Source organism: Pelodiscus sinensis, chromosome 15, assembly GCF_052426305.1.
Source record: "Pelodiscus sinensis isolate ZL-2025 chromosome 15, ASM5242630v1, whole genome shotgun sequence".
NCBI classification, from domain to species: domain Eukaryota; kingdom Metazoa; phylum Chordata; order Testudines; family Trionychidae; genus Pelodiscus; species Pelodiscus sinensis.
In genome coordinates, this window is record NC_143066.1 from 20174131 (window position 1) to 20193829 (window position 19699).

Sequence of the window (19699 nt, forward strand, 5' to 3'; positions counted from 1 at the left end):
GTAAATTTAGTTTGAGGATCGCTTCCCCCCCCACACACACACTTTAAGGAATCTCACATTGAGCATAAACACTTAGGCACCCACAATTACTCATCACTTTTAAAAATCTTGGGCCTTACTGTTTAGTTCTGTTAAGTGATTTTCTATGTAGTTTTACATTAAAAACTGACCAAATTGAAATCCCATTTGATGCCTGACATTACCAGTTGTGGAATACACTGAACTACGCTTCACTTCTGCTCTTTTGTCAAAATTCAAACTAAATTTCAATTTAACCTTCAAGTAAATGTGCTAAATTGATATTGGAGCATAAAAATTATAGATTAGAAAGGCTGATCTCAATGCTCAGAAAAGCTTCTCCATCTCAGATTTTTTCCCCCAATTCACGACATGGCTGTATCCTGATATCTGACCTCTAACGTCCCTAACTGAATAGTCATGTAACTGTATGAAATCTTAGCAGTTACATGACTTTTCAACAGTCCCCAGGGACAGGGCTGACAGCCTGTACGCTCCGGCCCTGCTCCTGGGGAGCCCCACCACCACCTCGCGCTGCTACCTCTGATGTAGGATTGGCAAAAGCCCTGTCCGCAGAGGTCGGTGCTCCCCATTGACAGGGGTGTGGGGGTGGAAGGCTGCAAAGCAGTCTCAGTCCATGACAGCCCGGGCTGGCTGCAGACAGAGGCTAGTCCGGCAACAGCCCCTATTCGCCAGGGTCCAAGCTCCTCATGGACAGACACTGATCTGCTGCAGATGGAGGGAGCTCGGACACTCTGTGGTAAGAGGCTGCTTTGCAGCAGCCTCCCCTGTCCCCTGCCCCTCCCTCTGATAGAAGCAGACACGTGGAGGGAGGGGGGCAGAGATGGTGTAGGGGGAAAAACCGGCTTTTAAACTGGTTCTCCTTATCTACAGAGGCAGCAGGGTGATGAGGGAAATGTGTGTAGTCAACAAGATTAACTGATAAACCTAGACTTAGCGGCTAATCATACATACAGTCAACTACACGTTGACATCCCTACATCCTGAACAGTTGCTATGCTACATACAGAGTATGTGCCATATAATCCATATAATGGAGTGTTTTACCTGGAACTGTCAGAATAGGTGAACAACTCCTTCCAGAACTAGTGAAGACTCTGTTCAATTAATAAAGAATCTGGGATACACTCAAATAGTGTGATAAACTGCTTTTATCTTCCCATAAATTTGAATGCTGTCTCCACAAATCTCCTACCTGCAGATAAACAGCAGGCTTCTGATAGCCAGGCCCCTAAACTATGTAATTCAAGCGCTATACATACCATCCTACCTATTTGTTTCCCAGTTAACATTCATTATTTAACCATTTACAACATATAGTACTTTAAGAAGAAACATGAAATGTACAAACCTTGGTTAAACATTCTTTACAGTAGTGAGAGCCCTTTAAACAGACCGAAGGTGCCACATTTAGGTGCAAAGAGTTGGTGCATACACGTGATGTTAGCTCCGATTGTGTAACACGCTCCTCCAAGTGCCCTGTAGCCCCACTTGTAAATTCGGAACAGGGAAAATAGCCAGAAGATGTGCAGCTCTGAAGGGCTGGAAATTGATGCAGTTTGTGTGCACTACCATGACAGGACTGGAAATGAAATTTACCACAGCATGGCAGATGTTGACAGGAAGATACATTATTTTCCATACACATGCTGGGGAAATCGCTTGCAATGCCTGCCAAATTGTTTCTAGCTGGAGCATTCTTGAGCGAAGATGCAGATGGATAAGCAAACCCTGACCCAATTTGACAAGTAATTGTCCCAGTGCTTTGAGAGTCTAATACTGTGCCAGAATGAATCAAACCACCACCACCACCACCACCAAAATGCAGCTGAGAAGTACAAGAGGAGTCCGATCCATGAGCACAGTAGCTTACTTTGGGGCTAGGTGAAAGCTGTATTTGCTGTTGTTGAAGAGAACGAACATCAGGAAGTGGTACTGCTGGAAATAGTTTAGAGCCAGTGTGAAGAGGAGATGAAGCATCCTTCAATTCCACAACAGCTTTCTTGTTCTCCATGTAATCTTTCTGGAAAAAATAAGCCACAGTGTTACATTTATGGGCAAATCTCTTAGATGAGCCAGTAGTTTATAATAAAGTTACAATTCCGACAATACAGAAGCCAGGAAATTGTAACAATTAAGAGAACGATCATTAAATTGGCCACATGTACTGAAATCTACACCATTTATATCTGTGTTGTATACACAAAACAAATGGGATGAATACTATATACCAATACTATAGATCAAAAAACAGTGGCTCAAGGCAGCTACTATGTTGGAGATGGAAAAAAGAGTTAAGACAAATATGACAGATATTCTGAAATAGCAAAGTAAGCAGGCAAGTAGTGTTATAAAGCTATTCATCCACTTCTGTAATAATAACTTCTAGCTGACTGGAACATAGAGTCACATTATTGGATTTTCATAGGAAAATGCAGATCATTGTTGCACCCACTGTTGTGTTTGCCCAAACTTTTCTGCAAAGTGGGCTATGTGAGGCATCTAATGAAAGTTTAAACTATGCTGATACTCTTTGTGCTACTCATATGTATGTATGATTTTTGAATGTAAAGTTATGAATATGGGCTCTGTACTTGTATTTTAAATGTTTTCTGTCTGGGAGACAGCAGCAGGTGTGAACCACCCATTGTGGGAGGTGATTACTCGGTGAATGGGCATTCTGCATGGACAATGGCTCTTAAGTGTTGCCTATCAACACCTGAGGAATTCTGATGCAAAAACCTGCACACCAGCAGGTACATCATGGCTGCTTGCCTAAAAGGACATGGACAGGTTAAATGATCATGTGATCAGCTTCATTTTGGGAGGTACCATTGCTCAGGAGAACAATGGATTTCCCTCCGCATGGGCAAGATTATAGAGAATCCTGGGGCTTCCTCCATCTTTATCTCCACTCTTGCTCTGCGCACCAGAAGCACCTTTGCTAAGGAGAGAGAGCTGGGCAGGAGTATTGATCCATCCTACAATAGGATGTACTCCAGAAACTTTTAAGCTAGTAGGTCATTACATCTCTGCCAAGAGCCTGTATCAAGGATTTGGTGACTGATGTATGTAAATGTACCTTCTTTAACAATCCTACTCTCAATCTTTTCTTTCATTTTATTAATAAAACTTTAGATTTTACATTCTAAAGCAGGGGTCAGCAACCTTTCAGAATTGGCTTACCGAGATTTAACGTATTCACTTCTACGTACAGGTTTGCGTGCCGTTGATTTTTTTTTTTTTTTTAAGGTCAATTATAGTCTTTCCCCACCTACCCTTGAGCAATCTGCTCCCCCAAGCCCAGGTGGAGGCTGGAATAAAATCCTGCTTCTCAAAGTAGCAGGCATCAGCAGTCTGCCCTGTTCTAACTCCCGACTATAGCAAAAACAAATTACCCACACCTCCCCCACCACACAGCACAAATTACTTCTCTGCCTCCATCTCACCCCCATGCCAACACCACCCAACCCCTTTCCCACACTTACCCCATGCAGTCAGCCCCTTTCCAGGAAGCTTGAAAGTGCTGAGTTTCTGCCTCTCTCTCCCATACACACGGGATTCTCCCAACTTCCCTCACAATTACCCACTCACCCAATCCTTCACTCCTCCTCCCACTGTCTAGCCACTTATTCTCTCCTTATTTTGCTTTTTATTACAGGATATCCCCTGTGTAAGCGGCTCCAGTATACATCCATTCTGCTCTGAAGTCCTTGGCGCTTGTAGGAACTGATGTGTTGTAAGTCCTCCCATTCCCTGCTCTTAAGTTGCTTAACAAAAACCAAAGCAAAAGCCAAACAAAACCCAAACAAAACAAAAAATACCCAAACAACAAATTTGCGCAAATGGAAGTCAGCCACAGGAAAAAAACTCCCCACTTAAAGTTGTTTCGCCAGAAATCCACTTTTTTTTTAAATGTATTTTAGACTTACTGCTCATTCAGCAAGACAATGCCCCATCCCCCCGCTGATCAGCTGAGCTCCCTGACTGCACGGGAGATTTCAACATCTGTGCAGAGCTTAGAAAACAGCTGCACAGTCACAGACCCATGCAGGTTAGAAGGAACTATGGTCCCCTGAGCCTGCAGCCCCTCCCCGCTGCTGGTTCTTTCAGCTCCACAGCTGGTTCGGCGACACAGCTGCCCTGGCCCTGTTGCCATAACTGCTGCTCCAGTCAGCATGGCAGCCTCAGATGGATTGCTGCAGCCCTGGCTCTGCTGGCACAGCCCCAAATGGCTTCCACCGTGGGACTGCCGCAGCTCTGTCCCCACTCCTGGGCAGGCACTCAGGCCCCATCAGGCTGCCACAGCACAAACACACTGCAAAGCCAGCCCACACGGGCTGCCCGCGCCCCAGCTGGATTGCCAGACTGCCTCTGCTCCACTACCATGGCTCCGCTACTGGAGGAGCAGCCATGTGGCCCAAGCCGCAACCACAGCCACCCAGGAGCAGTGCCCACCCCGGTCCTGCTGCCAGAGGAGCAGTCCACGTGGCCCAAGCCCTGACCCCTGCAGGAGTTTATCCAGTTGAGTCCCCACAACCATCAGCTTCCACTGGCTCACTGTTGCAAGAGAGTTGGATGGGTGGAGAAGGGGAAGAGCACCGGCTGCTAGCGCACAGCCCAATTTGCAGCCTCTCTGCCTGCCCCCCCTGGAACTGGTGCTGCAGCTATGCCGGCCACGAGGCTCAAGCAACAGCATAGGCTCCCTGCTGTGCAGGCGAGGAGCAGAGCTGAGCTCCTGCCCTGTATGCCACTGAAAATCAGCTTGCATGCCACTTATGGCACGTGTCCCATAGGTTGCTGACCCCTGTTCTAAAAGATTGGCACAGCATGCTCTTTTGGGTAAGATCTGAAGGATAAATTGACCTGGGACCATGGCTGGTCCTTTGGGACCAGGAGAACCTGTTCGGATTTGATGAGATTGGTTTTCATAACCTCTCACCTGTGGGAGGAGCAGTGCTGGTTGTGATATAGGTAACGCTGGAGAGTCTAAGATGTCTGCTTGTGTAACTTCATGCTGGTTAGATTGGTATTTGAAGTGTACTTTGTGACTGGTTTGGTGCCTTAGAGAGGAGGGCCCCCAATTTTGGGCTGTAAGCAACCCAGGTTCTAACAATTGACCCTGATTTGACCCTCACAGCAGGGTCGTCAAACCACCTGGTATATTGGTGGCACTTGCTGCAATCTAGACAAATTATATATGATTTGTATACACAAAACAAATGGGATGAACATTTTGGAAGATTCTGGGGGGGGAAATATCAAGATTATAGATCAAAAACACAGTGGGTGAGGCAGCTACTATGTTGGAGGCGGAGAAAAAAATTAAGACAGTTATTACAGATAGTCTGAAATTGCAAAGCAAGCATACAAGTAGTGTTATAAAGCTATTCAGTCACTTCTGTAATAGTAAATTCTAGCTCACTGGAATGTAGAGGTAACAAAGAATTGATATAGATAACAGAAACATATATAATTTACTTAGGCTTCGGATCAAATCCCTCTGAAAAGGCTATTAAAGAAGACAGGTAGCCATGAGGTGAAAGATGAATACCTTAAAAGGACAAAAACAGATAGAAGACAAAGTATGAACGCAAACAAGACAAGGCAGCAATTTTCAACAGAAAAATGTTGACTGTGGTAGTATTTATAAGACTGATGTTTGGTACACTTGACAACATTATGGAAGTGGTGGGGATGAACAGTAGTTCTATATCCCAAGCCACTACACAAGCTGCATAATACAGGATAGACAGACAGACAGACATGAAGAAGTGGGTTTTGCCCACAGAAAGCTCCTGATAATATATAGTACTTATTTAAGTATTTATTTTTTTGGTTAGCTTTTAAGGTGCCACAGGACTACTCATTGTTATCACATGTTCAGATTAGCCAAGACTGGATAACATGAGGAGCTCCACAAGAGATAATCAAAATCAGCAGCCATTGACTCCAAGGTGATCAGCTGAATATTCCTACTTACTGTTTCCAATAATACAAGAGCTAGATTTTTAAAAAAAGACAAAAAAAAGTACTACAAATAAAAGGTAGTATACTTGCATGCAACATATTGTGGGACTCATTTACTTCTAGAGATGTTATATATCGATTAACTGAATAGTTAATTAACCTCACAAACTCTGCATAATACTGTACAATTTTGTGCACTCATCTGTTCCAGTGTAACAGTTATGTTCTTAGTATACCAAAAAATTACCGGTTTTGCACTGAAAGGCAAAGTCTGTTCAGCAGCAGAAAAGCAATTAGAGAATTTCCAGAGCCATGGCTTAGCATCATTATCTGGTTGTTGAAGCCATCCAAATGATCTACTGCAGAGATTCTCTGTTCTGTTTCCTTCCATCGTACAGCCATACAGAACAGTTCAACATTCTTTCGTCCCACCTTTCTTTCATTCTTCCCACCTGTTAAAGATGTTCATATTTTAAATATTAATATTTTAAAACAATAAAGCCATGCTTTTGTCTGGACTGTGAACTGCAAAGTTGAAGTCAATGATCCTCATCTGCATTCAATGTAATAAAGTGACTTGGGAACCCAAAGCACTGGTAAGTGAATGGAAATGTTGCTTATATTCATGGTGGTTTCTATAAATACACACAACCATTTCAGCAATGGATATCTAGCAGCAATCTGAACAAATAATGCTGCAACAGCCCTATGTGGGTCTATTATTTGAGTCTTGCTCCTGTCCCACAATACCATCTTCTACTTGCTCCTACATTACTATCTGCATTTTTATCTGGCTCCCACCCACAAAACAACTTATATCCCACAAATCCCACAAGAGAGAGATTCTTCCAACTCCCTACTTAACAAAAAGAAAAAAGGGTTGGTTTTTGATTACATTGTAATAAAAATGGTTTCTGAATCACACACACACGTACTTGGTGTTGCTTGGGTGCTTACCTTTTTTTTGGAGGGGGGATGCAGGAGTGTGGACAGGGGGTTGGGAATTATAGGGGGACTCAGGGCAAAGAGATCTGTGTAGGCTCACCCGGACCACCTATGGTGGTGAGGGCCACCTGGGGCCAGTGGCAACAGCTGCCCGTGGCATCCGCGGAGATGGGGGCTGTGCTGCCTGATCATCCCCTCCCCTTGCCTGGCACTGAGGCAGAGACACGAGGCAGTGGCTTGGGCTCCCCCTATGGGAATCGGGGAGGGGAAGTGATGTGGCTGCCCCCTGTGGTCACTATAACTGTCCCTTCTAGCAAACCCTTCCCTTTCTGTGTTATGGAAAACAATCCCATTCCAACATGTCCTATTTTCCCAGTGCAACCAAACCCTGACCTTGCTTTAAGGTAGGATAAGAGGAAGCTGCATACCAAATGTGGTGGTCCTAGCTCTTACCATCTAGGAGTTTTTAAACAGACTTACAGACAGATTGATGCACATTTCTAAAATCTATGCATAGATTATTCAGAAACAATTTTTTACCACTACAAAAATAAAACAAATCTTGCTTTAAAAGATCACATACAAATATTTTAATTCCGGTTATAAACCATTGTTGCTGTTGTTTTTTTAAGAAAATCTTGTTTTATGCTGCTGAATTAGATTTGTGGCAAACTAAGAAACATTGTTTTACTGCATTTTACCACAGTCTGGGGGTTTTGTTTGTTTTGCCTAACCAATTCTGCCAGCAGCAAAGTACACTTTACCCACTCCAACTATTACGGCAGTGAGTCCTTTAAGACCTACAAGATTCCAGTCCTGCCCTAATTGCTGTCCGCCTAAACCATAATCCAGGAGCTAAAGTTTCAAGACAAAAAGTCCAACATGGGAGTGCAAAGTGAGTGCAATCTAAGAAAAAAATTGAATGAATACAAAGCCATGAATATGTATTTATCACCATTTTTCATTATTTACAATGCAGCTGCATTGTACATACAACTTTCTCAGGATTTATACAGATCTTTACCTAATGAAAGCTCTTTTATTTCACAAGAGTCACAGAGAAACTAAACAATTTATCCAAGTCCTCACAACCAATTACTAGAAGAGCTAATGATTAGAAATGCAGACTTCCTCATTTCCACACCAGGACACCTCATTTCCACACCATTCAGAGACCAAGCTGCCTCTGCCCTTCAGTTACATTTATGAAAGCTTAGCCTTGAATGGGAGAACTGGCATTTACTCGAGGTTAAAGTTACTCAGAATTAATGATCAACTATATGAATTTATAGTCTGATGTGTCCTGTTCAAAATTAGATCAAGTTCGTTAAAATCTTGAAACTCAAGAGTCAAGTTACTTTTAAAAGGACATTTGTCTTTAAAAAGTTATGAAATAAATGCCTTTATCTCTTTTCATAACATTAAAATAAGGATATTAAAGTTTAATTTCTTTTCATTTTTATTCTGTTTCCTTTTCCTTTCCCCTTCCCCTGTTCCACTTTATTTAACAGCGATTCTCCAGGCACTTTCTCTTTAGGGTTCATGCCCTAAACGCTACAATTTCAAACGATAAACGGGAAGCGAACATCTAAACCTGGCTCGCTCTTAACTTCTTGAAGAGCAACTCAGAAAAACCGCCGAGGGTTTAGGAAAGGGCCACTGAGCACCGCATGGGCATGTGGCCAGGCGACAAAGGACGAAAACGCACTTTCAAACCAGCGCGGGGACCGCCTGGAACGGGGGGGGGAGGTGAGCAGCGGGACTTTGGAGACTCAGGAGGCGAGCACAGAGACCCCGAGACACTCCGTGGACCTGCTCCCCGCCATGGCAGCACCAGGACCACAACCCGCCCAAGGAAGGGTCGGAGCCGCCTTCCCCCGGCCCTGGGCCCCGCACCCCCCTTGCTCCTACACGGGCGTGCAGAGCCCCGGGGCCGTCGACGCCCAGCCCTCTCCTAGTCCCGGGGGCACCGCCTCCCGCTGGGCTTCCCCCAGGCCCGATCCCTTGAGGCCTGCGCCCCCAGCCTCACTCCGCCCCCAGGATCTCTCCCACCCCCCGGAGCGGGCCCCGCCCAGACCCCCCGCAGCGCCGGCCCGCCCGCCCGCCCAATGCCGCGGCTAGACTCCCCCTCAGTTACCTGGGCCGCTCTCCCCGCCGCCGCCCGTCACATCCCGGCTCCTCCCGCCCCTCTCCCGCTTTGTTTTGCTTCCCCTCCTCGCCGCAGCTTCCGCCCCCCAAGCGCAACCCCCAATGCCGGAAATGAACTCACTGTCGTAAACTGCCACTGCCGTAACACGGCCCCTTCCCCGCCCAGTCTATAGCTGGGAAGAGCAGACGTCTAATGCCCTTCCCCGCAGCGCATTGTGTCTTTCATCTCCCTCTCCGCTGGCCACGGCAAAAAAAGAGAATAGACAGAGCCCTCTAGTCTAGAGCAGTCCTGCTGCATACTAACAGGGGCCCTGCTAGGGTGAACCTGCCCCAATTTTATAGGGACTTCCTGACTAGGGGCTTATGTTAGATGGGCAACTCTTACACCTTCCCCTTATTTTTCACACTTGCTATCCAATCACCTTAGGCCAGGGGGGAGCAACTTGCAGCCCACTGCTGTTCTATGTGTCCGTAAGACATTTTGTTTACTGTTGCCCATACTTAGGGTTGCTAGATTCTGCTGATTTTCATCCCGTAGTTTCCCCCCTACCAGTATTACAAAAGTGACATGCACTTAAAGCAAAAGCAGGTGAAGTGAGGTGTGTGCTGATTGCACACAACACTGAGAGCCATGGGCTTCCTCTGCATCCCCTCAATCAAAGCGCTGCTACAGTTCAATCAGCACACCCTGCAACTTAGAATCACAGAGCTGGAAGAGACCTCAGGAGGTCATCAAGTCCAGTCCCCTGCCCAAGGCAGGACCAATCCCAACTAAATCAACCCAGCCAGGGCTTTGTCAAGCCGGTGGAGATTCTACCACCTCTCTGGGTAACCCATTCCAGTACTTCACCACCCTCCTAGGGAAATAGTTTTTCCTAATATCCAACCTAGACCTCCCCCACTGTAACTTGAGACCATTGCTCCTTGTTCTGCTATCCCTCACTACTGTGAATAGCCTTTCTTCATCCTCTTTGGAACCTCCCTTCAGGAAGTTGAAGGCTGCTATCAAATCCCCCCTCACTCTTCTCTTCTACAGGCTAAACAAACCTAAATCCCTCAGTCTCTCCTCATAGGTCATGTGCTCCATCCCCCTAAACATTTTGGTTGCCCTCTTCTGGACCCTCTCCAATGCGTCCACATCCTTTCTATAGTGGGGGGCCCAGAACTGGATACAATACTCCAGATGTGGCCTCACCAGAGCCGAATAAAGGGGAATAATCACGTCTCTAGATCTGCTGGCAATGCTCTTCCTAATGCAACCTAATATGCCATTAGCCTTCTTGACTACAAAGACACACTGTTGACTCATATCCAGCTTCTCATCCACTGTAATCCCCAGGTCCTTTTCTGCAGAACTGCTACTTAGCCAGTCGGTCCCCAGCTGTAACAATGCTTGGGATTCTTCCATCCCAAGTACAAGACTCTGCACTTGTCCTTGTTGAACCTCATCAGATTTCTTTTGGCCCAATCCTCTAATCTGTCTAGATCACTCTGGACTCTATCCCTGCCCTCCAGCATATCTACCTCTCTCCCTAGCTTAGTGTCATCTGCAAACATGCTGAGGCTGCAATCCATCCCCTCATCCAGGTCGTTAATAAAGATGTTGAACAAAACGGGTGTGTCTAGACTGGCAAAATTTTGCCAGCTGTCTACACTGGCTGCTTGGAACTGTCTACACTGGAATTTGCGCAAGAGCACTGACGTTCTAATGTAAGAATTCAGTGCTTCTTGTGCAAATACTTTGATGCTCCTGCTCAGGGATAAGCCCTCTTGCACAAGAATACTTGCCATCGGAGCTTTCTTGCACAAAAGCGCATCTATACTGGGCACGGATGCTTTTGCGCAAAAGCATCTGTGCCAATGTAGACGCTTTTTTGCGAAAATACTTTTAACGGAAAAACTTTTCCGTTAAAAGTATTTCCGCAAAATCATGCCAGTCTACACACAGCCAACCAGTCCTAGAACCGATCCTTAGGGCACTCCACTAGAAACCGACCGCCAACCTGACATGAAGCCGTTGATTACTACCCATTGGGCCCGACATTCTAGACAGCTTTCTATCCATCTTACAGTCCATTTATCCAATCCATACTCCCTTAGCTTGCTGGCAAGAATATTGTGGGAGACCGTATCAAAAGCTTTGCTAAAGTGAAGGTATAGCAGCTGTGGTTTTTTTCAAAATAATTGACCTCAAGGGCTTCTCACAGCTGCCTTGGTGGCAGCACATCCACTGACTTTCCCATATCCACAGAGCCAGTTACCTCATCATAGAAGCTAATCAGATTGGTCAGGCATTACTTGCCCTTCGTGAATCCATGTTGACTATTCCTGCTCAACTTCTAGCTATGCAAGTACCATTAGCAAAACTACCCTATCCCAGGAGACTGTCTGGCTGTGTCTAAACTACATCCTATTTCTCAAAAAAGGGATGTAAATTAGACACTTTGAAATTGCAAATGAAGCTGGGATTTAAATTTCCTGTGCTTCATTTGCTTAATGGCGGCCACAGTTTTTTGCAAAACGGGGCTTTTCAAAAGAAAAATGGTGTTTAGATGGGGATCGATTGAAAATAAAACCCTTTTTCAAAAGATCCTGAGGAATACAGGATCTTTCAAAAAAGGCTTTTATTTTCGATCAGTTCCCGTCTAAACAGCCATTTTTCTTTCGAAAAGCCCCATTTTGAACAAAAACAGGGCCGCCATTATGCAAATGAAGCTTGGGAAATTTAAATCCCAGCTTCATTTGCAATTTCAAAGTGTCTAATTTACATCTGTTTTTCAAGAGAAGGGATGTAGTTTAGACACAGCCTCTTGGTTACAACAATCTTGTGGTCCACTGAGCTGAAGGTGGACCACATATGCAGTCTACTAACTAGCCTAAGCTCTCCCTCATTGCCTTAGGCCCTATGCTGGTGGTTGTCTTACAGGGGAGTCCCTGGCACAAGCCTCAAAAAATGGGAACTTGTAGTTCTGGATCTTTACACCATCTGTTACTTCCTTCCTCACCCTTAGGGCTCCCGCGTCACTCAGGCCAGGATGCAGCTTCTGGACATTCACATTCCTGTTGTATTTTTCATAACAGCATAGTACAGTGATTTAAATAGGAAAGGACACCAGACAATAATTGTAATTGGGGAGTGGTAAATGTGTGTGACAGTTTACAAGACTCAGACTACACTACAGTAGTCTCTGCCTTGGGACAGTTACAATGAAACTAGGGCTTATCTACACTAGAATGTAGCCTTCATTCAACAATTGGTTGCCAGCAGTTGGTGTAGCTTTACTGATGCAGAAAACTTCAAATATAGAAATAAAACACAAATACCGGAAAGTCAAGATGGTGCTGAAGAGGAAATCAACCTGGGAAAGATTCAGGGGAAACATATGTTTTAATGATGGATTGGTAGACAAGAAGTGAGAGCATATTCCTGAATTGCAGGAAAAGAGCAAATAGTGCTAGTGTTCCACTGGGCTCTTACATATCCACCATACCAATGTTTTCTGTGGTGGCTCCATCAGTTCCTGGAGAATTTAAGCTTTCTTTAAAAAAAAAAAAAAAAAAAAAAGGCCTAAGACTTCATGATTGTAAAGAATGCATTGCAAATGTTGGGTTTGAATCATAAATAGTTTTGAGTCATAAAATTCCAACTCTCTTTTCATTTTGACAGAAATTAATTTCAGAAACTTATTGATAATAGTTTAAATATAAAAACAGCTAATTATGTGTAGCTTGTTATTCAATTTCAGTAGAGCATCAGGACTTTATCTCATCTGCCTCCTTGAAGAAGGGTCAGAGCATCCCTCCCCAGACTCTAGGACCAGGACCCTGCATTTCCATTCCCTCCACCCCCATCTTTACTCCATGCCAATTTGTTCTCTGAGAGGGAAAATTAAGGTTTATCTACACAGTTGTTACTGTTTTAACTAAATCACTATTTAAAAAAATAAATATAAATGGTGCAATCATAATGTAGGTGCAGTTTAGGGATGTTAAGTAGCAATTTGCTAGTCAATTTGCAATTTGCTAGTCAAGTAGTCAATGGAATTTCCATCAACTACTTGACTAGTTATTAAGGAAAGGCTCACTTCTGGTTCTCAGCACAAGCCCCCCTAATTCTCCCATTGCTGCTCTGCACTCTTAAAGAGACAGAGAAGAGCCGGCACACAATGACATTGGCTCTGTCTCTGGTCCCCCACCAGGTCTCAGGACAACCCTCCCCTGCGCAGCCACTGTGCATTCTGAAAGGGACAGAGAAGCAGCAGCTGATTCCATGGGTATCTTAGCACAAGCCCTCCCTCCCCCCCCCCCCCCCCCCCCCGCTGCCACTCTGAATTCTTAAAGGGACAGAGAAGCAGCAGCCCGTCTTGCAGGTCTCCGTTGCCAGCTTTGTCCACATATTCATTCTGCTGATACCATTATTGGACCTAACCAAGTGAGTTATAAGATCAAGAACACATATTCCTGTGCATCCAGAAATATAATCTATGCTATCATGTGCCGAAAGTGTCCGTCTGCTATGTACATTGGACAAACATCTCAGACACTTCGCCAAAGGATTAATGCCCACAAAACAGATATCAGACAAGATCACAAAGAGAAAACAGTTTCTTGCCACTTTAACCAGAAAGGACACTCTCTAAATGACTTAGCCACCTGCATTCTGCTACAAAGACCTTTTACATCTGCACTTGAAAGGGAATCCTCTGAACTGTCATTCATGTTAAAATTCGACACTTGCCAACAAGGACTTAACAAGACTTTGAACTTTCTCACCCATTACCAAGACAGTTTCCCCAATTATCACCTGTAATACCATTAACTCACAAACATCCCACTCTCCCTACCTTTAATATCAGCAATTCACAGACACTTACCTTCCTTCCTCCCCCTTCCCACCCCCCCGCATACCCCTTCTGTTCTGCAATGTGATTTGTCCTTTTCATATTTGTTCATTTTTTTTAATTGTATCCTTTGGTATATATGGTTGTGACTACTTTCTTCCACTATTTGATCTGAGGAAGTGGGTCTGGCCCACGAAAGCTCATCATCTAATAAACCATCTTGTTAGTCTTTAAAGTGCTACATTGTCCTGCATTTTGCTTCACTTTAAGAGTGCAGAGAGGTAAGGGGGAAGGGTTAGAGGCTTGTGCTGAGAGAGATCCATGGGAGGAGCTGCTGCTGCTCTGTCCCTTTAAGAATGCAGAATGGCAACAGGATATGGTGGTTGGGGGGGGGGGGGGGGGGGAGGTGTTGCTTGTGCTGAGACACCTGCAGGACCGGCTGCCGCTTCTCTGTCCCTTTCAGAATGCAGAGTGGCAGCACCTGGGAGGGTTGTCCTGAGACCCAGAGGGGGACCAGAGATTGAGGCAGCATCTTTGCATGCTGGCTCCTCTCTGTCCCTTTAAGAGTGCAGAAGGGTGGTGATTGAGTAGTTGATAATGCTATCCCATAACCTCCTGCTTATTGGGTAGTTGACTACTCAACTACTCGTTCACATCCCTAGTGCTGTTATATCAATATAAAAGTGTTTATATTGATCTTAGCACCCTCGCTTAAAGAATGAAATGCCACTTGTTTTTCAGTTGTAGCAATTTAATTTTAAAAAAGCCTTATTGTAATATCATTACCTCATCTCCCCAAAATGATCAGTCTTGATGCTTATAAAACTTTGTTTTTCCTTCAAATGGCTTGTGCACCCAAAAGACAGGGGTTCTCAGCTTTCTCCTGGATTCTTATGGTTCCAAATTTTGCTGATTCCAGTGTACAGCACTACAAGTATGTCTTTGGCAAATCAGATATACTTTGAAGTCATGCAACTCTGTTTGGTCAAATTGGATTTAGGTTACCATTCGGGAGCGTCAGCTTGGAAAAGTGCCAGTTAATCTAGATATTTTAAAACAATCTTTTTTATTTTTCATTTCACAGAGACAGTTGGTCTATGGCCCTTTGAAGTATTAAAAAAATCCAGACACTTAAGATCACTTTTCAGGAAGTTGGTCCAGTCTTATCTGGGTAAAATGGATTAAGAAGATATTATGTCACAAGTTTATGAGAAAGTCAATGTAAAAATATACAGCAAGTAAACCCAAGCACAACAAAACAATATTTATTCATTGGAGAAAATAAAAATAAATTCATTGTCATAGATTTAATCATTTCCACTTCTCTGTTAATTGAAAAACAGACAGATTTTTGTAGAATAGTAATAGAGATGTAGCTGTGTTAGTCTGGGCTGGCTGAAACAAAAAACAGGACTATGCAGCACTTTAAAGACTAACAAGATGGTTTATTAGGTGATAAGATTTCATGGGCCAGACCCACTTCCTCAGATCAAATTTTTGGAAGAAAATTGGCATGACCATAAATACCAAATGGATACAATCAAAAAAAGTGAACAAGACCAGACTAACACAGCTTCATCTCTATGACCTACAAGGAGAGGCTGAGGGATTTGGGTCTATTAAGTTGGCAGAAGAGAAGAGTGAAGGGGGATTTGAGTGCAGCCTTCAATTACCTCAAAGGATAGTAAGTAGTAAGATAATTGTTAAGGCCTTAACAAAGATGCTTATTATCTTACCCATTACAAAGATAGCTTCCCCAGTTATCACCTCTAATATCATTATCTCATAGACACTCACCTCCCCTCCCCCCATCCTTCCTCTATTCTAAAATCTGATTTGTCTATTGTACATGTGTTCACTTTTTTGATTGTATCCCTTTGGTATATATGGTCATGCCAATTTTCTTCCACAATTTGATCTGAGGAAGTAGGTCTGACCCACAAAAGCTCATCACCTAAAAACCATCTTGTTAGTCTTTAAAGTGCTGCATAGTCCTGTCTTTTGTTTCAGATTTTGGTAGTCTTCTTACAAACGAGGCAATTACAATAACCATTATTATTTGTTATTATTTGTATGGAAGAAGTGCTTAGGAGAGGAGACCCAGTCTTTGACTAGGAACCCATTCTTCTGTTTTGGAACTGGATAATCATTTCAACAGCTTAGCTTCTGAAATCTAAATCTTGCTATAAAAAGCTTATTGTGAAACTCATCAAAATTCAACCTATTTAACATGAAATTTAAAATTTTAATGTTTTAATATTCATACAAGTTATTCTTAAAGTCTTAACAATACTGTACAAATGGTAACTAATTAATATTAAAAACCAGCAGAATATTGGACATTGATCCCAATCTTGCAAACATGTATGTATATGCTCAACTTTATTCAATTTAAGCATGTCTGTTTGCAGGATATAGATCATTGTCAAATGGAGTCTGGTCTGTTTTCTTAACTTATCCAAAAAACCAAACATTTTTAGTAAGTTATGGGTAGAATTAAGGAGTACTGTCAATTTGGTTTTTTGAAAAAATTACTAATTTTATAAACTTCCAGAGCTAGTACACCATCTTGTAGCTGTGTGTTCAGATTTCCTTTAAAAAAACAAAACTTATATAGGTATGCCAACCTGCAGTTGAGTATACGGTTAAGCTATAAGCCTTATTGGTTATTCTTATCAACTACATGCATTTCCCTCCCATTGCTGCCGCTGTACCAGAGGTGGCAATGGGGTCGGGGGTGGAGAACGGTAGCCGGTGCAATAGGGAGTTCAGCTTTTAAGATGGCTCTCTTTCAGTGCTGGCTCCATGGAGCCACCTCCTCCACCCATGCTGCTGCCTGTATCGGGGGGGGGGGGGCAGGGGATACTGCCACGGAGCAGCCTCTGTCCGCAGCTGGCCCAGGCTCACCGTGGACAGAGACTGCTTCATGGATGCCAGGACAGCCTCTGTCTGAGGGAGTTCAGATCCCCCATAGAGAGGGGCTTCTGCCACCCCATGCTGCTGCCTCTATAGCAGAATCAGCAGAGCGTGGTGGCAGGCAGGAACCAGTCTGTGCGAGGCGCCGATTTTTAAACTAGCTCCCCTCATGGACCGGTTCCTGCCTGCCACCCTGCAGTGCTGCCTCTGACAGAGAGGCAGCAGCGCAGGGTGGCAGGATGCTCCTCGGGAGTGGGGCCAGGAGCGCACTGGCTGCTGGTCCTACCCCCTGGGGACTATTGAATAGTCATGGAACCGATAATATTTTGTGTGGTTAAATGACTGTTCAGTTATTCACTGTCTAACATCCCTAAACTTATAATTGTAGGGAGATTTTTTTCCCTCCAAATCTGTAGATGTTTATAATCTTCTAGCTACAGGTGAAATACACAAAATGATCATATACTATAAATCCTGTTAAATTCATAGAGTAATCAAACAAGAAAAACAACACAGGGTCAGAACTTGAACTGGTATAAATGGGGGATGCTCCATTCATGTCAAAATAACAGCTCCCATTTACACCTGCTGAGGATCTGATTCCAAAAGTGCTTTGTTAACTTCTCAGTTGTAGATATTTTAGTTGTTGAATATCAGAGGGGTAGCCGTGTTAGTCTGAATCTGCAAACACGACAAAGAGTCCTGTGGCCCCTTATAGACTAACATTTATTGGAGTGTAAGCTTTTGTGGGCAAAGACCCACTTTGTCGGATGCAATGAAGTTGAGCTGTTGAGTGTCCCTTTAATATCTGAATCTTCTACAAAAACATGAACTGCCACATCAAATGGCCCGATCCCCCAAAGACTCTAAGTATGTAGGCACTCCTGTTGGAGTTATAATAATGCAAGTGTCTAAGTCTTTATAGGATTGGGTTCTAAGGACTCAAGCCCAGATCCTCAAAGATATATAGGTACCTAACTCTCATTTAAATGAATGGAATCAGAGCCTGAACTTGCATTTTTGAAAACAATGGGAATAGGACAAAGTCCTCTGTCTTCTGCTTATGTATGTGGGTGCCCATCATCGGGTTTCTTGTTAAACTGGCAGTTGGATGTGCACAATAACTAATAATAAGATAATACGAGTAGTCGTGCAGCACCATAAAGACTAACAAAAATATAGTATCATGAGCTTTCGTGGGTAAAACCCACTTCATTAGATGAGCTGCAGTGGAAATAACAGAAACCAAGATATATATAACAGCAAAAAAAAAAAAGTATCTGTTAATTGTAAGACCAGTGCTAGTTAAGTGGTCTGGAAGTGTCCCATTCTTAGTTTTTGATGTAAAAATGCAGCTGTTAACGGCAGGGGAGATTGGCTTTATAATGCAACATTTCTCTGTAATTGGATGGTGAATTTCTTTGTAAAAGAATGACTATTTTTAAATTCATGATTGTGTAACCAGGCAGGTTAAAATGTTCCCCTACAAGTTTATGTGTGTTACCATTTCTGATATCTGATTTGTATCAATTTTTCTTTGTCATAGAGACTGTTCTGTTTGGCCAATATACATGGCAGAGGGGCATTGCTAACACTTGATGGCATATATCACATTCGAAGTTGTGCAGTTGTATGAGCTCTTGATGATGTGGTTTATGTGGTTAGGTCTTGTGATGGTGTCGCTTGTATAGATATATGGACAGAGTTGGCAACAGGGTTTGTTGCAGGGGTGTTCCTGGGTAAGTGTATTTGAGGTGTGATGTGTGGTGGCTGGACAGGATTTGCTTCAGGTTGGGGGAGGGGTGTTTGTCTTCCTAGGTCTTTGAGAGTGGGGGATCATTTTCGAGGATAAATTGTAGATTGTCAATGGTGCACTGGAGAGATTTAAGCTGGGGGCTTAGGTGATAACCAGTGGTGTTCTATTATTTTATTTGTTGGACCTGTCTTGAAGTAGTTGATTTCTGGGTACTTGTCTGGTTCTGTCAGTCTGTTTCCTCACTTCCTATTTTATGTGTTATCATTTCTGTCTGCTTTATAATAATCTTTATATCTTAATAATAAGATACTCAGTGACGTATGTGGGTTCTATCACTCACTAAAGTAGTAATTTGTGGTTCTGAATCCTTCAGGAAGCAAATACCAGACACACCTACTGAGCAGGTATTTGTATGCATTATAGTATAGACACACACCTATGGTTCTTGAGCAATACTGAGTATGTCTTATCCGTATTAATTACTAAGCCAAAGGAACTGGATTCAAATTTCACTAACATCAAGTCATAGAGTCTTCATTAGACTTTTGGATCAGGCTTACTGCTGTGGTGAACATTCTTGTACTCAGCATCCTGGAGATACAAAACACCATTATGGGGTGCTCACATCACTCATAGGTTCTGTTTAGTCCTACTGTGGTTTCTTGTGTACTTTGTGGAGACATGTAATCAAAAATGAGATGTAAGTAAATGCTGCATTCTAATGTCTCATAGTGAACCTAATCTTAGTACTGTTCACTTCAGTGAGAGAAGTATGGCACAAAGTGAGTATCTTTAATGTATACATTGTGTACTTTTATGGCATTTAAAATAGTGAAGGCTACATACTGAGGTAAGCTTTCGTTAAAACTCACAAGTCCGACCAAACATGATTTTTAAATAACCAAAGCGTGAGGAAAACTTTATTTCTTAAAATTATGGGAGTGTGGGAAAATACAGTTTCTAAAATTATGAGCGGAGGCTATTTAGACTCTCCTCGCACTACAGAGCTTGCAAACACTAATGCGAGTGCTTAATTTTGGTCAGTTAAAAATTAATCACGGATATATGGCAATTTGCGGCATTA

The 19699-nt window shown here is 43.3% G+C and overlaps 1 protein-coding gene across 1 annotated transcript in view; it reads right to left on the reverse strand.

Annotated features, from left to right (window-relative positions):
- MARF1 (meiosis regulator and mRNA stability factor 1) overlaps positions 1-9210 on the reverse strand; it is a 59767-nt gene extending 50557 nt beyond the window's left edge. Inside the window, exons 1-3 of the mRNA XM_075899363.2 lie at positions 9092-9210; positions 6257-6461; positions 1391-2062 (exon numbers count right to left, since the gene is read on the reverse strand). Of these exons, the coding sequence (XP_075755478.2) occupies positions 1391-2062; positions 6257-6400 (816 nt within the window). The 5' untranslated portion in view covers positions 6401-6461; positions 9092-9210. The remainder of the gene's footprint in view (positions 1-1390; positions 2063-6256; positions 6462-9091) is intronic.
- Between the last annotated feature and the right edge of the window lie 10489 nt (positions 9211-19699).